Source organism: Salarias fasciatus, chromosome 7 (assembly GCF_902148845.1).
Source record: "Salarias fasciatus chromosome 7, fSalaFa1.1, whole genome shotgun sequence".
Classification (NCBI taxonomy): Eukaryota; Metazoa; Chordata; class Actinopteri; order Blenniiformes; family Blenniidae; genus Salarias; species Salarias fasciatus.
In genome coordinates this window covers 6,711,120-6,733,122 of record NC_043751.1, presented here as the reverse complement: position 1 = coordinate 6,733,122, position 22,003 = coordinate 6,711,120, and the positions used below count along the sequence as shown (strand labels likewise).

At 46.4% G+C, this 22,003-nt stretch overlaps 1 protein-coding gene across 1 annotated transcript; it reads right to left on the bottom strand.

The window, feature by feature from the left end:
• Positions 1-14,206: 14,206 nt before the first annotated feature.
• Positions 14,207-18,435, bottom strand: dusp6 (dual specificity phosphatase 6). The gene is made up of 3 exons (XM_030096156.1): positions 17,441-18,435; positions 16,763-17,197; positions 14,207-15,313 (listed from the first exon to the last, which is right to left on the bottom strand). Exons 1-3 carry the CDS (start codon positions 17,841-17,843, stop codon positions 15,000-15,002), a joined length of 1,152 nt encoding a protein of 383 aa, XP_029952016.1. The 5' UTR covers positions 17,844-18,435; the 3' UTR covers positions 14,207-14,999.
• Positions 18,436-22,003: the final 3,568 nt, after the last annotated feature.

Genomic DNA, 22,003 nt, shown 5'->3' with positions numbered 1-22,003 from the left:
TGGAGTGTAAGTTTAGCTTAAGGCTCTATCTTGGTGAAAGGCTCTTCCACTGCAGACCCTGCTTTCGTAATGACTGACAGATCAGACGCCGTGCAGGTGGCTAGACGGTTTCAGAAAGAGTCACGAGAGGGAAAGAAAAGATGGGAGAAACTTATGCTTCACTCAGGAGTGCAATGATAAATATAAACTTAAGAACGTTTACCCGTATCGCTCACTGAATGTGTGGAACCTGCCTTCCTGCACTCTGCTCCTGAACTGCAGTTATTTCTAGCAGCAGGTGTTAGCAGTCATTAAATATCTTGTTAAAGCCATGACTACCCAAAAAGAAAAAAAAACCACACTGACCTGGAAGAAGCACGTGCAGAATAATGTGCATGTATCACTACTCTGCAGCTTCCTGCAAACCTAAGTAACTTCAGATGAACCTTTAGAGTGGAACGGTCAATAGACAGACACTCTAAAGCTTTCTCAAAGCAAAGTCTGGAGAAACACGTTCAGCCTGCTGTTTGTTTTTATTTACAGATGTTTGCAGCAGTTCTATCCTTTACATCCTGAAACAGAATTATGCTAATGATTCACAGGAAAACTAAAACAATGCAGCTGTGTGCTCGTAGTCAAGACAGCACAGGAAGAACTTTTGTTTCTGATAATAAAAAGTACCTCTGCTAGTAATTAAGTTGGTGCCTGTTTGCCAGAAAAGCTCCGTAGCTTCCTTTTCACTAAAGGCCTCCATTCAGCCAGAGGCGGCGTCTGAACTTGTTTGGAGAAAAGTGAAAACACACAACACATTCGAAACTGCTCAGTGTGTCCAGTGAAGCCTCATCCTGAAGGCACCGGTTATTATGGATTAACTCTCACTTAATGGGCCTCGTTAGCTGGAGCCTTTAAAGTGACCCGTGCCTGTTAACAGTCGTATTGCTGACGTGACCAGACTGTGAACCTCTGGCTGACCTCAGGGTTGGAGGGGGGTGGGGGGTGGGGTTACTATGTGACCCTCACCTCTGACCTCTGAATCAACGATCAGACCTGAAGTGAGGGTTAAAGCGGAGGGCTGAGCAGCTCCCAGGTGGAGACGGGTGGGGGGGGTGGGGTGGGGTGGGGTGGGGTGGGGGCACTGCCTGAGAAAACATTACATTAGACACACTGAAATATTTACGAGGCTCCGCCGGCTCCCGAGCCTCCAGCCTTCATCAAGTGCCAGGGCTCTGCCATCCGGTGTGGCCCCAGCTATTTGTTAATGGACTTCCTCCTCCGCTGCTGCGTTTATACGCTCTGTGGCTGCTTTCCAGGGGCGGCTATGGGAAGGATAACACGTTTAGAGGTGTTTTATTGGAAACTGGTTCAGGGGGATGAAGGGAGAAATGGCTGTTTGATTCAGTAAATCACAGGACTGCAGCAGTTAACTGGAAAAAGGCTTCGCAGCAAAGACACCAGGGGAAGGAGGCCAGAGATAAATACTCAGAAATATAAATAAAAATGCATTAGTGCAGAGTAAAGAATGCATACGACCTGGGCTGATGATATGGAAGGGAGTTGTATGGTTTTCTTTGATATTCTCAAACATAAACAGGAATCTGGACACTCGCTGTGCCACCCGAAGCGTCAGATGTGTTTTAATTCATGCAGCTCAGTGTGTTGAGCTAAACCAGTGAAGTGACAGCAAAATAAACCATGAGGGACTATAAATCCAAATATTCCCTTTATTTCATCACACAGAAGTGCAAGTACATGAAAACATATTTTAAAATCTGAAAAAACTTTTCTGCCTTCTGCTACAAAATACACAACTGAAATGAAACATAGAACAGTCACAAATGATTTGGTGTTTTCTACTTCTGATGCTAACTGTTTATATCTTGTGTGTTTTTTATTTTCAATCAAAATGCAGAGATAAAGATAGAAAATAGCGAAGGACATAAATGCGAAAGTGTGTGACATTGAACAGTGCTGCAAACTTCTCATTACGCACATAAAAAAAAAAAACATTTAACTAAGATAAGTAAAGTAATTAGTGGGGAGGCAATGATGCAGATACACTATCAGGTAACGGGTTTGAGAGTGGCGCCGCACAGCGAGCTGGACCGACGCTCAGCCCCTCGATACTCAGAAACAGCTAAAGGTTAGTATTCTACTCAGCAAACTAAAAAGATGGCAGTAAATCCTTATTTTACTGATTTGAGGGGTATGCATGTCTGAGAGGGCTCATCCACACCGAGGGCAGTAAATCCACATGTTGCATTCATCACCGGTTCGACACAGAGGAAGGAAAATGAGTGCATCGGTTCAGCTGACCTCAATTTTCAGGAAAAAGAAGCAGAAAGAAAAACTCTCTAATAACAGCCTCCATTCAGCGGCCTCGTCCCATTCAGGAGACGCCTCGTTCAGACCAAGGACAGCTTTCATTCCTCTCTACCTGCCATCTTTCTTTTTCCATTTTGAGCCTATGCCAGCTAACGACCCGGGTTATATGTGATATATTTATATCAGCCGCCGTCGGCCTGACAACGGCAACGCACAATGTTTCAGAGAAGACCGAGAGTGGAGACAGAAGTACTACTACTAGCGCAGATCGAGGGAGGAAAGCAGCTCTCGGGGCGGGTGTGTGTGAACATGCAAACTCCCACGAGAACATGCAGATGCCACACAGAAAGGCTGGGACTTGAACCAGCACCTTCTCGCTGTGAGGTGAGCCCACTAACCACTGCAGCGTGACGCCCAGGCACAATTCTTCATTTGAATCCGCAGCTGCTGCAGCTCCAGGTAACCGGCAGCAACATGGCGGGCTCACGCATGAGCTGCTTGCTGCATCTATTTCGGTCGACGCCAACAGTCCTGTGAAGTATTCTGTTTACCAGCCAGTAGTTGGTGAAGTGTGCTGGAATGGTGGAGCGATGGAGTGCTGTTTCCGCCCACTGTCTCCCTTATTAGCCCCCCCCCACCCCCGGCTCTGTCGCTGAAGCGGCACAGTTGTGTCAGCAGCATTACTCACACCTGAGCTGGATGCACCGGGCAGCCGGCGCGGATCGGCTTTTATCACCAACTTCCACTTCCTGTTTCCTGGACGTGTCAGGAACCCGCCGTGGGCGGCTGCTGATGACGGATCCAGCACAGCCGAACCAGCACGAAGCAGGAGGGATGACTTTCAGTGGAACAGATACGTTTTCACTGCTAATACGAGAGCGAACGCAAGGCAGGATTCCTAGGATTCGTGAGAAATACTTCTGCTTGTCAGTTCACGTGCTAACAGCAGCATCCCACGATATGATGAAGTTTTGCGGATGAATGGATGAAGTCAATACAAATCCAAACTTCTTTAGGCCTCGTTTAGACGTTGTTTCAAGTAATAACGCAGCATTTTTGATTTTATGCTTCAGAAAACTTTTGCATTCATGTTTTAAAAACGATATTCACTTACGACAGCAGACACACTGAAAAATAAAGGTTTCCCATCGGGCCACTCGTCAGTGCTTTTTCCTGGTTTTGTAATGAAATGCCCAATACACAACAGTTTAGCATTTTTACTTGTAAATGTGAACGCAGGGCCTTGGTTTCCAGATGTGTATTCCTCACATTTTTGTTTCACGTTCGACATCCACCCTCAATTCTCCCACTTTATCCAAATGGACTACAGCTTGGCAGAAGCATCACAGAAGCAGTCAAGCATAGAAGTTATCTAATCCACACACAAAAAGACGGACAGCTTTCACTACATCCTGAATCAAAGACTTCCTGTCACTGAGTAAATGTTTGTCAGGATCATTGCTGTGCAAAGTTTAATGTGCACCGAGGTCCAGATGGCAGTCTTCAGACAAACTGCAGGTTTATTATTAATTAGACACATTTTTGAACATGCTGAATCCCAAATTGAGCCAAAGAGATGGGTTATGACAGCCAATAATGTGTGAATGTATCTAACCCTGTCTAACCCTGGGGTCTGCTGAACTTATTGACTCCCTTCTCGGTGGTCGTAATGTTACGGCCGATGCTTCTGCCGGATTCGTTTGGACCGGAGATGTTTGAACTCCTGCTCTGAGTAAAACCTTATTTGTTGACACGTTTCTGCATCGCTGTCAGACCGAACACAAGACAGCTGCTGGAAACCAACGACACCCTGGTGAAAGTGTAAACGGAGGCCGACAGACAACAGAATGGAAAAAAGAGAGAGAGAGAGAGAGAGAGAGAGAGAGCCAGCAGCCGCTGAGTGGGCCTGATGGCAGGTCTGCCAGCGTGGGCGGCGTGCTGAGATCTGCTCGCCTTGTTTCTCCTCTCATTTTGTCATTTTTAAAGCAGATTTTTAATGATAATGGCTATTTATACTCCTCCGGAGTCGGCTGCGTGGGCTCGGCGGAGACGCCACGGATGATTCATGGTCACTGGAGATGGTCCTTTTCTCTCCTTCGCGGTCTTTATGTCGCCCTCCCTCCATCCCCTCTTCTCCTGGAGGGCAGGAACAGAGCGATGACTGTGGTCTGTTCAGGTAGTCGCTGCATGGGCGGAAGGACACGCTGACTCAAGGTTTATGAAAACGCCAAAGATAGTTCTTTTTGTAGAAAAGGTTTCATAAATCTGCCGCCTGACTCACGGAGAGAAACAGCTTGAATGACGGCGGCTTCTTCAGCTCTGAAACGCTCCATCGCCAAAGACTCCAGGAAGACGCTTTTACGCTATGAGGCCCAATTTTTACTTGAAAAAAAAATAGTTCTGAGAAATTGAAGTGAAGATTCTTTCTGAGCAAACTGCAGGGTTTTAATTTGGACAACCAATAAACTGCTCTGCTGCTCCTCCCACATGTTTTATCTTTACAGTAATGGAAACTGTGTTTTGGATTTTTATTCCGAGCCAGCCAAGGATGAAAGTGCAATTAGTGAATCTCCCAATGTTTGTATGGTTTTTGAACGTACACGGTGCATAGAAACAACATTTACTCCTTTTTAATATCACAAAAACAATAAAATTGAGATTTAATGTGCAGAACCACACTCAACGCAAATTTTTTTTCTGCCTGCTTTACATGAATATGCTTGCATTTCACTTCAACCTAATGCCATAACCGGTAAAGTTCAGACTTTACCAGAATATGAATCAATTTTTTCAATAATTGAAAAAAAAACAGCTTCAGAATAAATATTAGTAGAACCTGTAATCGTTCCTTCACACACTCTTCCGGGGTTGAGCCTGGAAGCCCATGAGGGTGAAAGCCTTTTTCAGTCGAAACCTTGAAAATCAGAGGTTTTCCCCTCGCTGCCTCGCCGGGATTCATGGGAACACGTGCCAGCGCTCCACAGCCAGCTACTTCAGAACCCTCCAAATCCATCACAGGCATCACAGAGGGAGACGGCGGGGGGCCGCCAGGGGAGGAGGGTGGGGGGTTGGGAGACATGCAGGAAGGTTTGCACGCCAGAGACAAACACGAGCACTGAAAGTGACAGAATCGTTTCTATCATGCATGAGTTTACCTGCCTGTTCAATAGCAGAGCTACTTTTAGATCCATCACGGTTGTTCTTTAGGACCAATCCTGATTCTCCAATATGAAAACTTGATCTTTAATAATCTTGTAGTAACAGTAAAACATAATAAACACGGATAAAGTTGTTAAAGTTAACTTTAGGCACCAAAACCTGTTTGGAATTAATATATTTGGGTTTACATGTTAGTTTAAAGCCATTCGGCCATGTTTAATAATAGAAGCATGTCAGTAACCTTTATAAATAGAGCTGAATTAATGATTTATACTGCTCAGAGCTGTGGTTTACCAGTGTTTAGAAATGTACTTGGCCTAGAGGGGGTGTGTTAGAGGGGGGGGGGGGGGGGGGGGGGGGGGGGGGGGGGGGGGGGGTGTGACGGGATGATCGGACAGAGGGGTCAAACTGATTCAGTGCAGAATCAACCCGACACCCAGCACTGGGAGGGATTTCTAGTTTGGTCTCATCATTTTTGACCTCGGCCATCTGAGAAATGTTTCTTCCGTGGAGCGTTGAGCTGATGGAACGGCAGAGCGACGGAGACGGTTCGAGGCTCAGGTTGAAATCTTTGGATGGAGAAAGCGTCACGTCACCACGGCTCCTCAAAAAAACACGGAGCACAAACATGTGTGTGGGTTTCATTAACACTCCTGCCTGCTGCTCACAGCAGCACTTGTGTCGCCGGGACCTCCGAACCCACCCACGCCCTGTGGAATTCTGGGAAAGAATGTCTGGAGTACGGGGGCTGAAGTCAGAATGGAGAGCCTTGTTTTGAGAGCGAGTGTTTTGCTCTTCATCTGTGTGTGTGTGTGTGTGTGTGTGTGTGTACAGTATAATACAGTGTTCTGTGTCATGCATTTACCCCACGCAATTTCCACTGCAGGCCCCTCTTGTTTTCCCAGTCTGGTCACGATCTTTTGTCGACTGCTCCTTTCGAACGGTCGTTTGCGACAGTCGGGTGTGTTTGGAGACGTTTCAATGCAACGTGTGGAGGTGAAGCAAACCTCAGCACCATTTCTATCAATGCAGAACAGGATAAACACTGTTCACTCATTTATATGTGAACATGCCAAAAAGCAGTTTTTATATTTATCTTTCAGTTTTTGAAGACTTCATTACAATTTAACTAGTGTCATGACAGTCTTTGTTCTGAATTATTCAGATTTATTTATTTATCTATTTGCATTTGCATGTGTGTGTGTGTGTGTGTGTGTGTGTGTGTGTGTTTGTTATACCAATGACCTTAACATTAACACGTTAGCTTGGGCTTGCTAGCAGCTTACTTTGTAGCATCGAGGTGATTTTAAAACACTTGAATTGTTTTGCTTCCATGTAAACTTATCCGATGCGTGTGGTAAATCGGGTTTTTAACATGTTTTAACAATCAGCTGTTAAAAACTGTGTTTTGTCTATTTTTTGCCCAAAATTACAACCATATTTATTGGTTCTGGACAGGTTGACTTTGCAATGTATCCACAAAACAGTCCGGAGTTCGACTGAATCTGTGATCCGGAACTCAGAATCAACATTCAGGAGCTTGTTAACAGATTGTTGTGAAAGGCCGCGACCCAACGCGAGGTCCAGACGAGCGGCCGGAGGGTGAACCGAGGTCCGGCTGGCGCAGACGGAACAGGTGAGCCGGGCTGCGGAGCGGATCAGGTGACCGGCGCAGGCGGGACACCGGAGAAGGGTGCAGAGGTGAGTCCCGCTCTCGTGTTCTTCCAGGATATTTTTATGGAGACGTTTATTTTAATCCCCACATTCACAGAGGTCACGCCACGTATCCGTTTGCACCATTTCTTCCACTTCCCTCCATCCATTGAGTTTCATTGATTTAATCAATCGTCAGTCAGAGATAAGCCAGTGTCCACTCCGGCTGATGTCTCCCCTGCTCTCAGCAAACCTGCGCTGCGTTGCTGATGCATGATGGTAAATTGTCCTCACCAGGTTGTACTGACGATCTTTCACCAGTACGAGTCCTCTGTGGAGTCTTAGAAATAGAACGTAGTTAAAGTTGTGTTTCTTCTCTCGGTTCTTTGAAGGGTTTTAAGGATTCGACCTACCGGTCTGACCCACCTGGAATCAGACCAAAACGAGTCTGACACACTTGTTGTGAGCCAAAGGGCAATAAAACTACATTATTCAAGAAATATTTTCCATAAAGACCCAAAAAATTTACAACCACGATCTGAGTGATTTCATTTAATGCAACTTTGGCAGCCAGTGACACATCTGGAGTCGCTAATTAGAAAAAGGCCTTAGAAAATGTGAAAACTGCAGGCAGTGATGAAACTGCACCCTAATGAGACTCCAGTTCTGGAAAATAAGGTTTTGTGCAGTTTGCTTGACAAAAAATAGATCCATCATATCCATTCATTCATTGAACTAAATGCATTACATTATTGGCAAGTTATTATGTTATTGGCTTTAAGACGGTCAAAATGGCCCAAATTATTATTTACTGGCAGTTACTGGTTGATTCACACATCTCTGCCAAACGTGTGGTCCTACACACACAAAAGCACACACCACGAATATACCATGACAGTGTGTGTGTTTCTGCAGAATGTGCAAGAGAGAATTCAGAAACTACACTCCTCATGGAAACTTTTGAAAAGTTTTCTCATTGTGTGCGTGTGTGTGTGTGTGTGTGTGTGTGTGTGTGTGTGTGTGTGTGTTAAGACTGAATCATGCGCCGAGGTGAAGTTCACATAAGAGGGAGTGTTTTCGATGAAGGATTTACAGTTATCAAGGTGTGTGAGCCTGCAGCTGGTAAATGATCCTCTAATTGGGATTTTAAAAGAACAGGGATCATTTTCACTGTGTGTACGTGTCTGTGTGTGTGTGTGTGTGTGTGTGTGTGTGTGTGTGTGTGTGTGTGTGTTAAAGAGAGGGAATGAGCAGTATCAGATCAACTCTGCCAGACAGGAAGTGTTTGGGGGTTTTTGCTGATTTTCTTTTTTTTATTTATTTTTTTTTTGCGAGCTCGTCCATCTGTTGCTTCCGACGACGTTTTTGGTTACAGCCTGTTCCCTGAGCTGGATTAATAATCTGGTGTGTGTGGGTGTGTGCGTGCGCGTGTGCATGTGTGTGTGTGTGTGCGCGCGTGTGTGTGAGCTATGAGACCACCAGGATTGGCAGGGCTGTGGAAATGATAGCGTGGCTGGCGTGTGTTTGAGTGTGTGTGTTATTTTTTTTTAATGTGAGAGTGTTTGTGCCCTTTTATGTCTATGTGATTTTGACAGTGAGTGAGTGAGTGTGTGTGTGTGTGTGTGTGTGTGTTTGCATGTACTTTTGGAACTTGTAACTGGATCTGTGAGGGGAACAGGAAATTGCTGGAGTGAATGGAGGGTGGTTGGGAGGGCAATGTGACATGAGACAGGTGGGCTGAGGTTGGGGGGGGGGGGGGGGGGGGGGGGGGGCGCTGATGGGCCGGTGGGTGTAGGGATGCAGGAGGGGAGGCGGGCGGTCGGAGGCTGCTGTCAACACGCTGTCGCTCGGGGGGTAAGAGGGACAGGAACCGTTAGCGGAGGATTAGCAGGCGCGCCAAGTTTAGCCCCGCAAACGCTCGCCTTTCATTTTCACCGCCAAAAAGAAAAAAAAAAAAAAAAAAACGGCGGCAGTGGGAACTGGGGCAGCCGGATGCAGTGTCCATATTCAAAAGGAAGGCGGCGTTCTGGACGCGTCACGTCTTCGGAGAACCCGGCGTGGGATTGGAGGCGCAGAAGGTGGGTGGGTTTGCGGCTGCAGCGAGCAGGTGGCTGATTTCAGACTTCTGAAAGTTACTTTCTGGCCTTGTTGCTCTGATTTTGGATTGTAAAAGAGAAGAAAACAAACCCCCCCACGCATTGGCAACTTTGAGCTGAACCAACTGGAGAGTAGCATTGTTAGCTAGCACCTGGAGTCGTGAGCCGCTCTCGCTACAAACATACAAACACCGAATTTACTCTTCAGCCAAAATAGCAGTTGGGCTGCTTTTATTCCAATATTCACCCTGATAGCTGGATCGCACTTGTAATTTGTGTTTTTTTTTTTTTTTCATTTTGTGTGTGTGAGTGTGTTTTCTTTTACTCAGCCGTGGAGAAATGTGTGTAGGAGGGGAGAAAAAAGTTCCCTCAGTGTTGCTGCAACTCCCACCGGTGACAAGAGGAGGTTAAAGGGAAGTAATGGCTCACTTATTTATCGTTTCAGACACGTAGCGCATTGTAAATCTCACCTCAAGTACACCGCGGCTCATTTGACTGGATCATTTACAAAAAGACAAAGAAAAAGGTTTTTCTGAAAATTTGCTAAGAAGTACTGAAGGGAAATTTGGCTTTTTCGTGCCCGCTTCCAGACGGAGATGAAAACATTAACTCACGAAAAGTTTTCCGAGCAATCAACAAATGTGTTTACCCACACAAACACACTGTGTAACACCACCACCACAGAAGAAGAAGACTTCAAGCAAACACTTCAAACTCAAACTGATGAACAGAAGAAGAAACGTTTTGTTTGACCGACAAAGATGTCGAACAGCTGTTTTTGGTGAAACTGAATTTTAAAACTAATGAACTACAAGAGGAATGTTTTAGCAAATGTTGTCTGCCACGGCAAGGCCGCAGTCCAGGAAGAGGGAGCCGAGCTGCAGAGCAAAGGTCTGTTCAGCGGTGGGTCTTCCTCCCCACTCTTATCTATGGTCATGAATGAAAGACTGAGGTGACGGCAGGCGGCTGAAGAGGCTTGGATGGGGTGAGGAGTCCAGCGGGCCGCTAGTCCTCCACACTGAGCGGAGCCAGTCCAGAAGGGCCGTCTGATCAGGATGAACCCTGGTCTCCTCCCGTTACAGATCTGAGAGAGATAGAAGAGGGATGGATGGATTCTTTAGATAATCAACATACAACAAAGTGCTGCAAAGAATGACGAAACTTAACTATGGGCTGTTTGCTAAGGAAACCTTTAGGCCAGTATTTAATAAACTTGTTGAACTTCTTTCAACCTGATTGAATCATCTCCAACTGCGCACTGCTGTAGGTTTTACTGTTTCCAAGTCCTAACCAACTGCATTGTGAGGTTTACATTTTGTTCAGCTAAAAAATTAATTTCTTTAAATAATCCCATCTCTAGCCAAGTAAAAACTATGAAAAGCTCAAGAATATATATTTTTAAAGCAGCTGTTTTGAGGAGTTTCTGCTGCTCTGACTACATTCAAAAGCAGCTACAACACAAAAGAGAAGGAAATACAATTTGTGCAATGAATCAAAACTCAAGTATTTCAGATCCAAAATGTTTAAAAAACGTATCCCCACAATAAAAAACTGCAACTGACCATGTTTGGTTACTTAAAAGGAATTAGAGTGGATTAGACTACATTACCAAACTTAACTAAATTCAACCCTTAAGAGACATAACTCATAAAATATGGTCTGCTGGAGGTTTCAGGTTGGAATAACTTCACAGTTTAACACCATCGGCCTCTGATTTGTGGACTTGTTGCGGCGCTGTGGTATAAACCTGCAGGCCCGTGGTTAATCCCACTGCATATGCCAGCCTGACAGCCCTCATGGTGACCCGGCCACATGTGTTTCCAGATCCCTGTAAGGCCGGCCCTGTCGCGGCGGTCGTACCGCGGCGATGGAGGTGCTGACGGCGTCTGCCAAGCCCATCTACATGCCTGTCTAAAATTAGTCCCAGTAGTTTCCTGTGCCCTTTAATCCTTGGCTTTTAAGCCACGAAAGGCCAAGCAGCAGACAGGAAGGACGGCCATGCCGGCCCCCCGGCCGCCCGGCGTGCCGTACATTCCTCCCCTCCCCGATCCGCCGTGACATCACCGCCGAATAAAAAGCTTCCCCGACCGGGACGGAGTTAGCTCCAGGTCGGATGGGTGATATCCGAGCTGCTAAAGAATCTGGCTGCTTCACACCCTGGGTTCACGGGTTTGAGCCAAGCACACACTTAGAGTTTAATAACCAACAACTCCTTCAGAAAATTCTAACGATCAGCAGGGGCAGAAATCAGCCTCTCAATAATCCGCACCAGAAATCATCCACGTCCAAAATGTTGCTAAAGCGCCATGCAGCCGTCTGCCAGTAGTGGGAGCTGCTGAGTCTTTCAGTAAACAACGTATTTCACACACACCAAACTGTAAACTGTTTAGCAGAGACAGAAATGAGTCAGTTGCCTCATAAAGGGATTGAAATAAGATGGACTCTGTCTGTTTTCCCATCTATTGGCCCCACTGCTCCATGTTTCAGACGGACTGGGTTCTGTTTCAGACATGTGCATTAATCACGTGATAACCTGATAACTCTTCCTTACGCCAAACATCAGCAACCCCGTGGACCCTGTGACCCTGAAAATTCCGGAAATAATGATTGAATGGCTTGCTAATCGTTATCTCAAGACTTTACTACATTATTGATCTGGTGTAAGTGAGAACAATAGACGCAACTGTGCAAAACTCATGACGCATGTACACAATTCTGTATGCACAAATAAACACTTGAACTGTCTTTTCCAGTGATTTTGCCCTCGGGTGCAAACATTTTTGTGGTTTATGATGCAGAATTAAGAAATCTGTGATCCCAAAATGTATCTTAGTGAGACAAAGCAGACACTTCTCACTGTGCATGTGTTTCTGTTGGATTGCAGGAGACGTGTTATTAATTATGAGAGGGGGGAGAAAAAAAATCACCTGAATTGGAAAGTAGGCAAGGGGAAGAGAGCCAGCACCTCCTGAAAATGGAAGAGTCTTTTTATAAATCATTTGCGTCAGGAAATGAGTGTGCAGGTTCAGCCCTTTGTTACGTAGCCAATGATTCACTCACTTTGTGCAGCTGCATGCCAGACTGCTTTTTACAGTCCAAAACCACAAATGACAGACATAAAAAGAGACATTTTAGGCTCACTATCTTCTTGTACACCACATATCACATTACTAATATGTGTGATTTATTGATTTTACTTGTTTCATAAGAAATAATGGCCTCCAAATGTCTTTTCATTGCGTTTTCGGTCCAGATGACTCAAGATGTGTTTGATTTTCTGTCAATATATCACATTAATTAGTTATTTAATGTAAAATATGAACTAATATTTGTTCACATTGTCTAGTTTTAGTAAAGGTTAGGCTTTGTCGGAGAAGCTGTGCCACCTTACAGAAAAGAAAAAGGCAAATAGCATGAAATCTGACACCAGCATCAACTCCTGAACGTCTGCTGAGGTGAATTGAGCGGGCCGTTATAAAAAAACAAACATGTTGAGATTATACTAGTTTTCTGTACTAATTGTTTATGAAAACATAGATTTTTATCATGTACACTCTGTGATACAACAAAGAAATCCTTTGAAGTTTAAATTTCAAGGTTGTTTTGGCACCATTGCACTGGTCCAGCCTGCTCAAGAAGAAACTGGGCTGATTGTGACCCCTGAACTGCAAAATGTGTTCGGCACGACTTCCTCTAAGCTGTTTTAACTCACACACGTTCAGGTTATCTGGATGCGTCGCTCTCCTTCATTTCCAGTTAACACACTCGGCTCACACACTGTTCTTGGTGTTAATCAGCTTCTGTTAGATTTTTGTCAAACAAGGTTGAATCAAGTTTCCTGTGTGGGAACACAAAGCTCCAGAGAGCAGCTGTGGTCTCCTGAGCCCCTCAGATTTTCGCAGGTACACGCTGCTGTTCTCACCGCCCAGTGGCACCACGGCTCGGTACTTTCTGTTCTCTCTGATGGCTGCGCGCTCTGGCCCCGCCTCCCGGAGTGTTTGTTTGAACCCGAAGCCCTCGCTTGAGGACCAGCACCTGGAAAAACCGGTCGGGCTGTTTACAGCAGGACCAGAAATCACCCTGCTCTTGTCGAGCGGCTCCTTGCAGGTTTATGATTGCCCCGCAGGACGGAACGTGCAGGAAGTATCGTGTGTCGGGACGAGCCGCCTCCGAGCTGGAAGGCAAAACGTGGGGCCGCGAGCGGCGCGATTAATGGAGAGCTCGGCGGGCGGCCTCGTGATTCGCAACGTGCTTCTTCTTGCCGTGACTCGGCCTCACGGTTAACAGCCCTGCTGTGCCGCCGGCGAGGAGACACTTATGCAAATGTGTTACCGCGGACACAGACACAACACCAAGAAGCGTGTCAACGGACAAACAAGCAGCGGAAGCCAGGAGTGTAAACAAAATAGCAATTTATTAATAACTTATCTTTTCTTTACATTCGTAAGAGAGGAGTGTGGAGGAGGGGGAGCGGGCAGGGGGCGCCGAGGTGGCGTCCCCTGGAAAGAGGCCTTCTCTAATGAGGGGTCTACGACACGACCCCTCCCCAAAAGCTCCGGATTCTGGATTTCTCTCGTCTTGACAAATAAAAACTGCATTTCACAGAGTTTTTCCCTGAAGAGGCGAGGCGAGCAGAAGCTCCCTGCTTTGTCCACACGTCAGAGATTCTCAACCCTTGTGCGCAGACCGAGAACATTCACATTAACCTTCAGAGATCTCTCAACCCAACGCCGATCTGAGTGCTTGAGCTATCTTTAGTCAAATTAAAATGGCAATGAGGGTTTGGTTGGCTTTTGGTGAAGAAAGAAAACAAACAAAAAAATGCTGTAAGAAAAGGGGGGGAGTTCTCTGAAGGATAATAGGAATCCTTTCTGAGCACAAACGTAAGGCAAACAAGCAAGGTGGTTTTGATTTGTGAGAGGGCAGGTGCAAAAACAAGGCCAGTAGGCTTTAGTTCACACATAAAGCAATAATGGAATATATTACACATGTACACATTTTTGCACAATTCTTGGAAAGCCTACTCAATTTTTGGCATAATCAACTTAAACATACTGATCAATATGCAGTTTGTTTGCTTACATAAAAGTAGAATATGAAACAGAGAGAATCTTCAGTACCCACTTATTCCAAAGGGTATACTCTAGCAAGGCTTCTTATATTAAGATATATATACACAATGTATAAATGTTTCGAAAAGACTCCGCAAATGTAAAATCGAGTCCAGTAGATAGTGTGCCTTCTAAAGCCGGGGCGTTTCTACCCCACACAGGCAACTCTTCACAGAAGATAATGGAGACGACGCACCCTGACGTCTCGGGGGGGGGGGGAGCCGGAGCCAGACCCCCAAAACCAACATACAAAGAGGGTTTCACTTTTCTGTCCACTTTGAACAATCATGTCTCTTTGGCACACCAGCCTAGGAACGTACAGCTGTCCCAACACTTTCCAAGTTTCCTCGGATACAACAAGAAAAAGAGAAGAGCTAAAAGACCTCAGGAGTCCGACAGCAAAGTATGATTGTAGAAACTTTCAAATGATTCTCTTTCTTTTGTCCGTCTGTCTCGTTTGCCGTCTCTCTCCATTTAGTCAACAGCAGCTGCGTCTTGGCCAGACAGCTTCGGCCCTGCAGTAACCACGCTCGGCAGCTGTCGCCTCCAACCAGCTGTATCAATAACGTCCAGAGCGGGCGGCAGGAGGGAAAAAAGAGAAACTTTTTGCAGCTTTTTCCAAAAGGAGGAACCAAAACCCTCCTCAGGCAAGGTGAGCGTGGGCCGGCGAGGGCCGACCTCACGTGGACTCCAGAGGGTCCAGCTGGAAGACGTTGTGGTTGGTCGGGGTGGTGAAGTAGAGCTGCTGGCTCGGCGGCGCCATGCGGTTGTCGCACGGGCTCTTCAAGCCCAGCGTGCGCTCAAAGTCCAGGAGCTGGCCCATGAAGTTGAAGTTGGGCGAGATGTTGGACTTCTTCATCTTGACGATGTCGTAGGCGTCGTTCATGGACAGGTTGAGCTTCTGCATCAGGTAGGCCACCGTCACCGTCACCGACCGGCTGATGCCGGCCAGGCAGTGGACCAGGACGCCACACTTCTGACCTCGGGCTTCGTCTGGCGGGGGAAGAAAATGTTTACGTTAGTAACCTTCATCACTTAAAATTCATGAAATTAGACATTTGTTTCACTAAGAGTACAAAACAAATCTCAAAACTGCAGAGCCGCTCAGTCTCAAGAAAACATCGACTTTGTATAAAACACTATTTTAGCCTATCCAAACGTATAAAACCCTGAAGATGAGCATCCTGACCAAAACATAGAAATGAACAGTAAAGTGTGCAGGGCTTGCAGAGCTGCACAGTGGCTGCAGCAGCAGTAATAAACAGGGCAAGAGGTCAATTCCTCACATTTCAAAAGCTTTAAGCAGCATCTGTGTCACGCTTCGCCATTTGGAGGTAACTAATCAATAATTTAATGTCTGTGACGTGAAAGTCAAGCGGTGTTGGAAGTTGGAGCAGATCCAGGGAGGGGAGAGCGGCGCAGCTTATTATCCCGAGCGTCTCCCAGGCGTGTCAGTCAACAGCACAGGGCCTGTGACAGCACTGCACACAAACAGAGTCCGCATTCTTTGCTTTTCTTCTTCTTCTTCTTTTTTTTTTTTTTTCTTTTTTGGCCAAGACGAGCCGGCTGGGAAATTGACTATTACAGTCTATTAAACCATTCTTCCGCTCGCCAGGGCTACTCTGACAATGGTGCCATTTGGGCGTGTAAACGTAGGAGTCATGAGGGCACCCTGTCAAGGCGAGCAGGATGTCAACAGGGCCTGTAAATGGCTCCTTTTGTAATGTGCAGGGAGGGAGAAAGGAAGGGGGGGGGGGCCATGCCATGTCCTAGATTACTTTCAATGCTACTTCCTTCCTGTTGCTCTCAAATTACCACCCTCCCCTCTCGGCTCGCGCCCCCCCCCCCCTCCCCCCCGATCCCTCATTCTCCCGTTTCAACGTCGCCCTTTGTGCTGCAATTACACAAGCCCCGGGACAAGAGATAGGCCAGGATGTCTTCCATTGAAGTCAAATCATTTGTACACAGTGCATTTTGAGCCCGTGCGCCATTAGAGGCAGACTTGTGTTCTGCCTCCAACACAATGGCCTTAATCTGCCCGCTCAGTGTGTCCCTGCCCGATGGACTGATAAGACCGCAGCCAGGGACACCTCATCTAATCTCAATTGCACAATAAGAAGCGAAGAACTTCCTGGCGGTGATAAGAGATATCGCTGTAATATGATTATGCCCCCAACTATCCGGTTCACCTTCTCTGTTTAGTAAAAACAACCGGCGGGCTGAAGGGTCAGCGCGGTGCCGAAGTGACTGACACATCTTGTGAGGACCTGCTGCTTTTCCTCTGAGTCAGTAGAGAAAACGTCCACGTTTAAACTTGCATTTTAATAAAAGATGAGACTGAGCATTACATACAGCCTTTAAATAAATGAGGATGTAAACAAGCCGATGAACCGGCCGACCGGGGGTCTAGACCACGGTGCACGTTTGTGTGGTTCAACTTACCAATGAAACTGATGGCCTCTGGGAAGAACTGCGACAGGTTTTGGCTCCAGTGGTCCGAGATGGGGATCTGCTTGTACTTGAACTCCCCCGCGTTCTCGAAGAGGTTGGGCAGGTTGGGAGTCACATTGAGGATGTACTTGATGCCGTACTCCTCCAGCACGTCCAGGTTGGTGGAGTCCTTGGCGCAGCCCAGGTAGAGGTGCGGCAGGATCTCCACCGGGAAGGAGGGCTGCGGGTTGGACAGCGGGCTGCCGTCGGAGTCCGTGGCGCTGCTCGGGTCCCGGTCGATGTCGGACTCGATGTCAGAGGAGTCGGAGCTGATCCGCAGCCCTCCGAGGCCCAGGACCTGCGCGGTGGGGGAGCTGCTGTTGGAGGAGCCGTCCAGGTTGGTTTCACACAGAGCCGGATACTCTGCCTGGAATTTACTGAAGCCACCTGGAGAATATTAAACAGTTAGAAATTAATACAAGACAATTTACGCATCGACCACTTCACGTGAAGGCCTGTGCACTGAGCTAAAGTGACCAAATTATTTCTAATTGTGTGTTTAATAAGAGAAAAATCCATTATCAAGGGGATAACTGTCTATTCGTGAGCTATTAACAGTTCAGACTTTGCGCAAAACATCTGCGGGCATGAATGAACAGGAGCGGAAAAATGTGAATGAAGCGCACTCACCCTCCAGATAGTAGGCCTTGTAACCTTCGTCCTTCATCTTCCTCAGCAGTAAACCCAGCACGGAGCCCCCGTCCACGTTCTCGTTCCACTCCCGGCTGTACTCGTCGTACAGCACGATGGTGTCCGTCTTGCACCTCCGCACGAAGCGCTCCCGGTCCTCCCCGTCGGAGAGCAGCGAGCGCACGGGCAGGTTGCCCTTCTTCAGCCGGCGGAGCATGAGGCTCGGGATGGCCACGTTGATGGCCGTCTCGACGTGCGACGACTCGTAGAGCTCCTGGGCCCGGCAGTCCATCACCAGCAGGCCGTCCCTGCGCGTCTCCAGCTGCTCCCGGAGCCAGCCCACCGTCTTGCTGATCGCCATTACCGAGTCGAGCTGGACGACGGGCTTGAGCTTGTCAAGCATTTATGAAGCAGAGGAGTACCAAGCGGGCTTTAGAGGGGAAAAATATAGCAGGGAGATTCCGCAAAATGAGGAATCTCTTTTCTTTTTTTTTATTCTAAAAAGGCCCTCAGTGGCACAAGAGAGCAAAAATAATGATAGTCAGGTTAAGAGAAAACGAAAATAAATCATAAATATGTCCTTCGGTGTCCGTGCGCATGAATAAAAACGCCGGTCCCCTTCACAGATTTCTCCCAGCGGCGCTCATTCATGCGTCTGGTTCGACGGAGCGACTTATTTCTCAATGAGTCACGGCGGCCCTGCGACGCGGCTGCCGTTTCCCCCCTTATATAACTCCACGGATCCCCGGAGCGTCCGCCTCTGTGCCGCCGAGTGCGGGATGGATCATGCGGGGATGTTGTATCCGTTTCGGTTTGGTTTTGTGCGCGCGCGGACGCAGCCTGTCTCCACGCTTCTCCTTCGTCTTCTTGTCTGCGCTATGAATCGAGGCTCTGCAGGAAGGCTCTCTGCTCTCTCTCTCTCTCTCTCTCTCCTCTCCCTCTCTCTCTTCCTCTCTCTCTCTCTCTCTCTCCTGTAGTTGCGCTCTCTGCGGCGCCGGGCTGCTGAATGGCTACAAACAGGAGGCGTTACGCCGGATACGTCGCGCCGGTCGGCCAATCGGCGGAGCCGGAGCGGCGGTCGCCCTGGAAACGGGGGCCGGATGGAGCGGGCCCCGTGTTGATGAATTGTTAATGAGTTTGTCATTCACAAAAACGGAGAGGAATTTCCGCTCCGGATCAAGTGAGTGCAAACAAACACAAGAACTGCAGGGAGAAGGAAGGAAGAGAGGGAGGGGAGGGGAGGAGAGGAGGGTGGCCTTAACTCTGAGAGAGAGAGAGATCTGAGCTCCACGATAATAATAAAGCAAGCCTGTGATAATGCAATGCATTGCAGCACGTCAGCGCGCATTTTACCCTTCACGGTACCTAACATGTGAATGAAGTGCTGAGAGACAAACTTTTAAGATCAAATCCACATTCCAAGGAGCGCGTGTGGGCTGGGTGCCACTCAGCTTTATCCAGAAGCTGTGGCAGTAGGCCTGTCACTCATTTTCACCACTTTCCCATTTTCAACTCTTTAAAGCTTCTCCATTTGTTTACATATCATCACGTTTTTACGCACTGGTGCGCTTTTACGCACGACGGTTTGGAACAAAATCCAGTAATGATTATTATCATTATAATGATAATGACTTATTCATAATAATAGTAATAATGATCATAATAATTGTAATGATCTGGAGAAATGTGCTGCGGAATGCTTCTGTATAACTTTTGAAATGAAGGCAGCTGCATAACACCGCTCGGTTATATCGTGATCACGCAACAGCTCTGTGGCTATTTCTGTCTGTGCAGCCTTCACCGGAGTGAAGAGGCTCGGTCGTGTGGGCGGTGGTGTTTCAGTTCTGTCGCCGTCTCTTTCTCCTCTCTGGCTCTTTCTCACAATGGTTGCAACTAATGTTCAATTTTTACGCAAAACGTTCGTTTCCCCCTCATTGTTGTACAAATGATTTACTCCAATTATCAGGAAGTATTCAAAGTGTCCCTTTTGTGTAAAGACAGGGGGAATAAACAGCCTGTGAGGGGCGCGTGCTTCCTCACAGAGGTGTGGAAAACTGTGCCATCGCTCCACATCAATCAGCCGGATCTCCGGCGTCCTTTTCACGCCCTTTTACCACGAAGCCACGAGGCCGCGCATCGTTTCCCATTAACAGCTTCTAAACAGAAGGTGTGTGTGTGTGTGTGTGTGTGTGTGTGTGTGTGTGTGTGTGTGTGTGTGTGTGTGTGTGTGTGTGTGTGTGTGTGTGTGTGTGTGTGTTATCTGCCATCTGCGCCTCACAGGGGCTTTTAATTGATGGCCTGTTGATTGAGAGGCGCTGTTCCTTCTTCATATCCGGAGGTTTGACCAGTTTCACACAGTCACCAAACACATCCTGTAACAGGAACATCATTCACATTCATTCAGCACATCCACGATAGCCCCATTGTTGCACAAGACAAATTAAGATAACCTTTTTGAAACGGGTAGGTGTGCACATCCTTCTTCAGTATTCCTACTATTAATATGATAATTACTTGGGAATGAACCTCTGTGTTGTGTTTGCTCAGTATAATGCCTAATTACGTTCAACTGCAGTCACATTAGAATGGGTCATTATTAAAGTTCAGTATTTCTCTCATGCAGTTTTAGCATTTCGTTAGTCCCGCTAAAATATCACAGTGAAAAGAAGATTGAAACATATTTGAGACTCGTCTGAATCACCTCTACGACGATTTCTGTGGGCAAAGATGTGTTTTATTCTAGTAATGAAAAGTTTTATGATACATCCCTTTCTTTCAATTTCAGTCTTGAATAAAATATTGAAAAGAGATAAAAATCCGAGATGAAATAGATGCTTCCCATTTTTTCATCATAACATTTTCAGTGAGTACAAGTTATAGTTTGTGCATTTTAAAAGTTCAAATCAGTCATATTTCAGCTACTTTCATTCACTCAGAAGAGTTTTTAATGCAGACAAATCCCTAAAATGTAGTTAGAAATGCATTCCAGTCTTAACCTTCAAAATTCACATGCACATTTTAATACATTATAATGTGTGCAACATAAACAATTGAAAAAAATCCAGTTTCATTGATTTACTCTTGTTATTGTGCTTTAAATGAATCATTTTATCTTTTAACTGTTTGCAGAGATTTAAATTCTGTAGTTTTCATGCTGGGCCACTAGTGGGTGCTGTTGTTTGTTTATGTCATAAAACCACACGCACATGCTTTCAGATGATAAGTCCACCAAACTGCATGGTTTTCAGTGTTTCTCCCATTTCTTTGTGAACGGACATCACTCTCGAAACGTCGTGTAAACGCAAAACTTTTCTGAAACGAGAACTCCAACAGGATGCGCTTTCACTCGATACGCTGAGCGATGGAGGTGTTTATTCCGTGTGTGAGTTCACAGTATGTTAGCGTGTCGTTCTTCACCCCCGTCTCCCGTCTCCCCCTGAAAGACACCAAGCTGTTTCTTTTCCCCTTCAGATACATCCTGGCCTCTTTCATTTGCCCCCTGCTCCGTCTTTCTCCTCTTCTTTACCCTCCCCTCCACCCCCTCCATCCCGCTGTTCACCCTATTCTCCTGCCTCCCTCTTTGTGTTTCCTCCTTCTTCTCCACATTTCATTAAATCTGCTCTGTACCTCGGAATCCTTCTGGGAAACCTTCATAAACTGTTAAACTATCCCCTTCACTTGATCTGTGGTGCTCAGACGTATCAACGTTCTCAGACAGGAACTTTTTACACTTTCAGACAAAATTTCAGGACTGATGTAACTCATCACTTCAGCACTTATGACAGAAACATACATAATGACGGACTCGACAGCTCCAGGAAGCGCAGGCGGCACTTCGTGGAAGCGGCTGACTCAGTTTGGAGATGTGGTAATCGAAGGCCGCCCTCTGTCCGTCAACGCATACGAGAAGCCAGACCGTCCAACTTCGAATTGACTCTAATACAGACGATAAGGTGGATATTTGAGAGGGATGTTGACCGTGTTCACGTAAGTTCTGTAGAGATCTTTGGTGCAAACTGTGTGTGAGCTTAACAGACATGTGGTAGGAGGACCATTTGATCCGTCCCTCAGCAGTTTTCAGGGTTTCTGCCGTTTCCATGAAAAAGAAAAACATTTTCAAAACATCACCGTGTAAACATGGAACTTCTCTGAAACAAGAACACAAAAATTATGTTTTCACTTGAGATGGCGTGTAAACAGGACATCACTGCCACAGCTAACAGGAATTGATGTTTTAGTCAGAGTCAGATTTATCGATTAGCCATCATTTACAAGCTCCCACACGTCTCTGAACCACAACATTCAGACTAAAACCACCAATGAAGACAGAAGAAGAAAAGTGGAATTTAACGGGTTTAATATCCTGAAAAATCTTTAAAGACTTGATGGGTTTGATCAGGATGGAAGTCAATCAAAAGATTTAATGAAAAAAAAAGCTGCTGAACATAAACGTGAACAATTTTTAAGTGAAAGTTCAAAGAAAATGCTCTTTTTTTTAATAAAAGTGTTTTACTGACACATTTGAAAAGGCAAAAATGTAATCCAAATAAAGTTTCAAGTGAG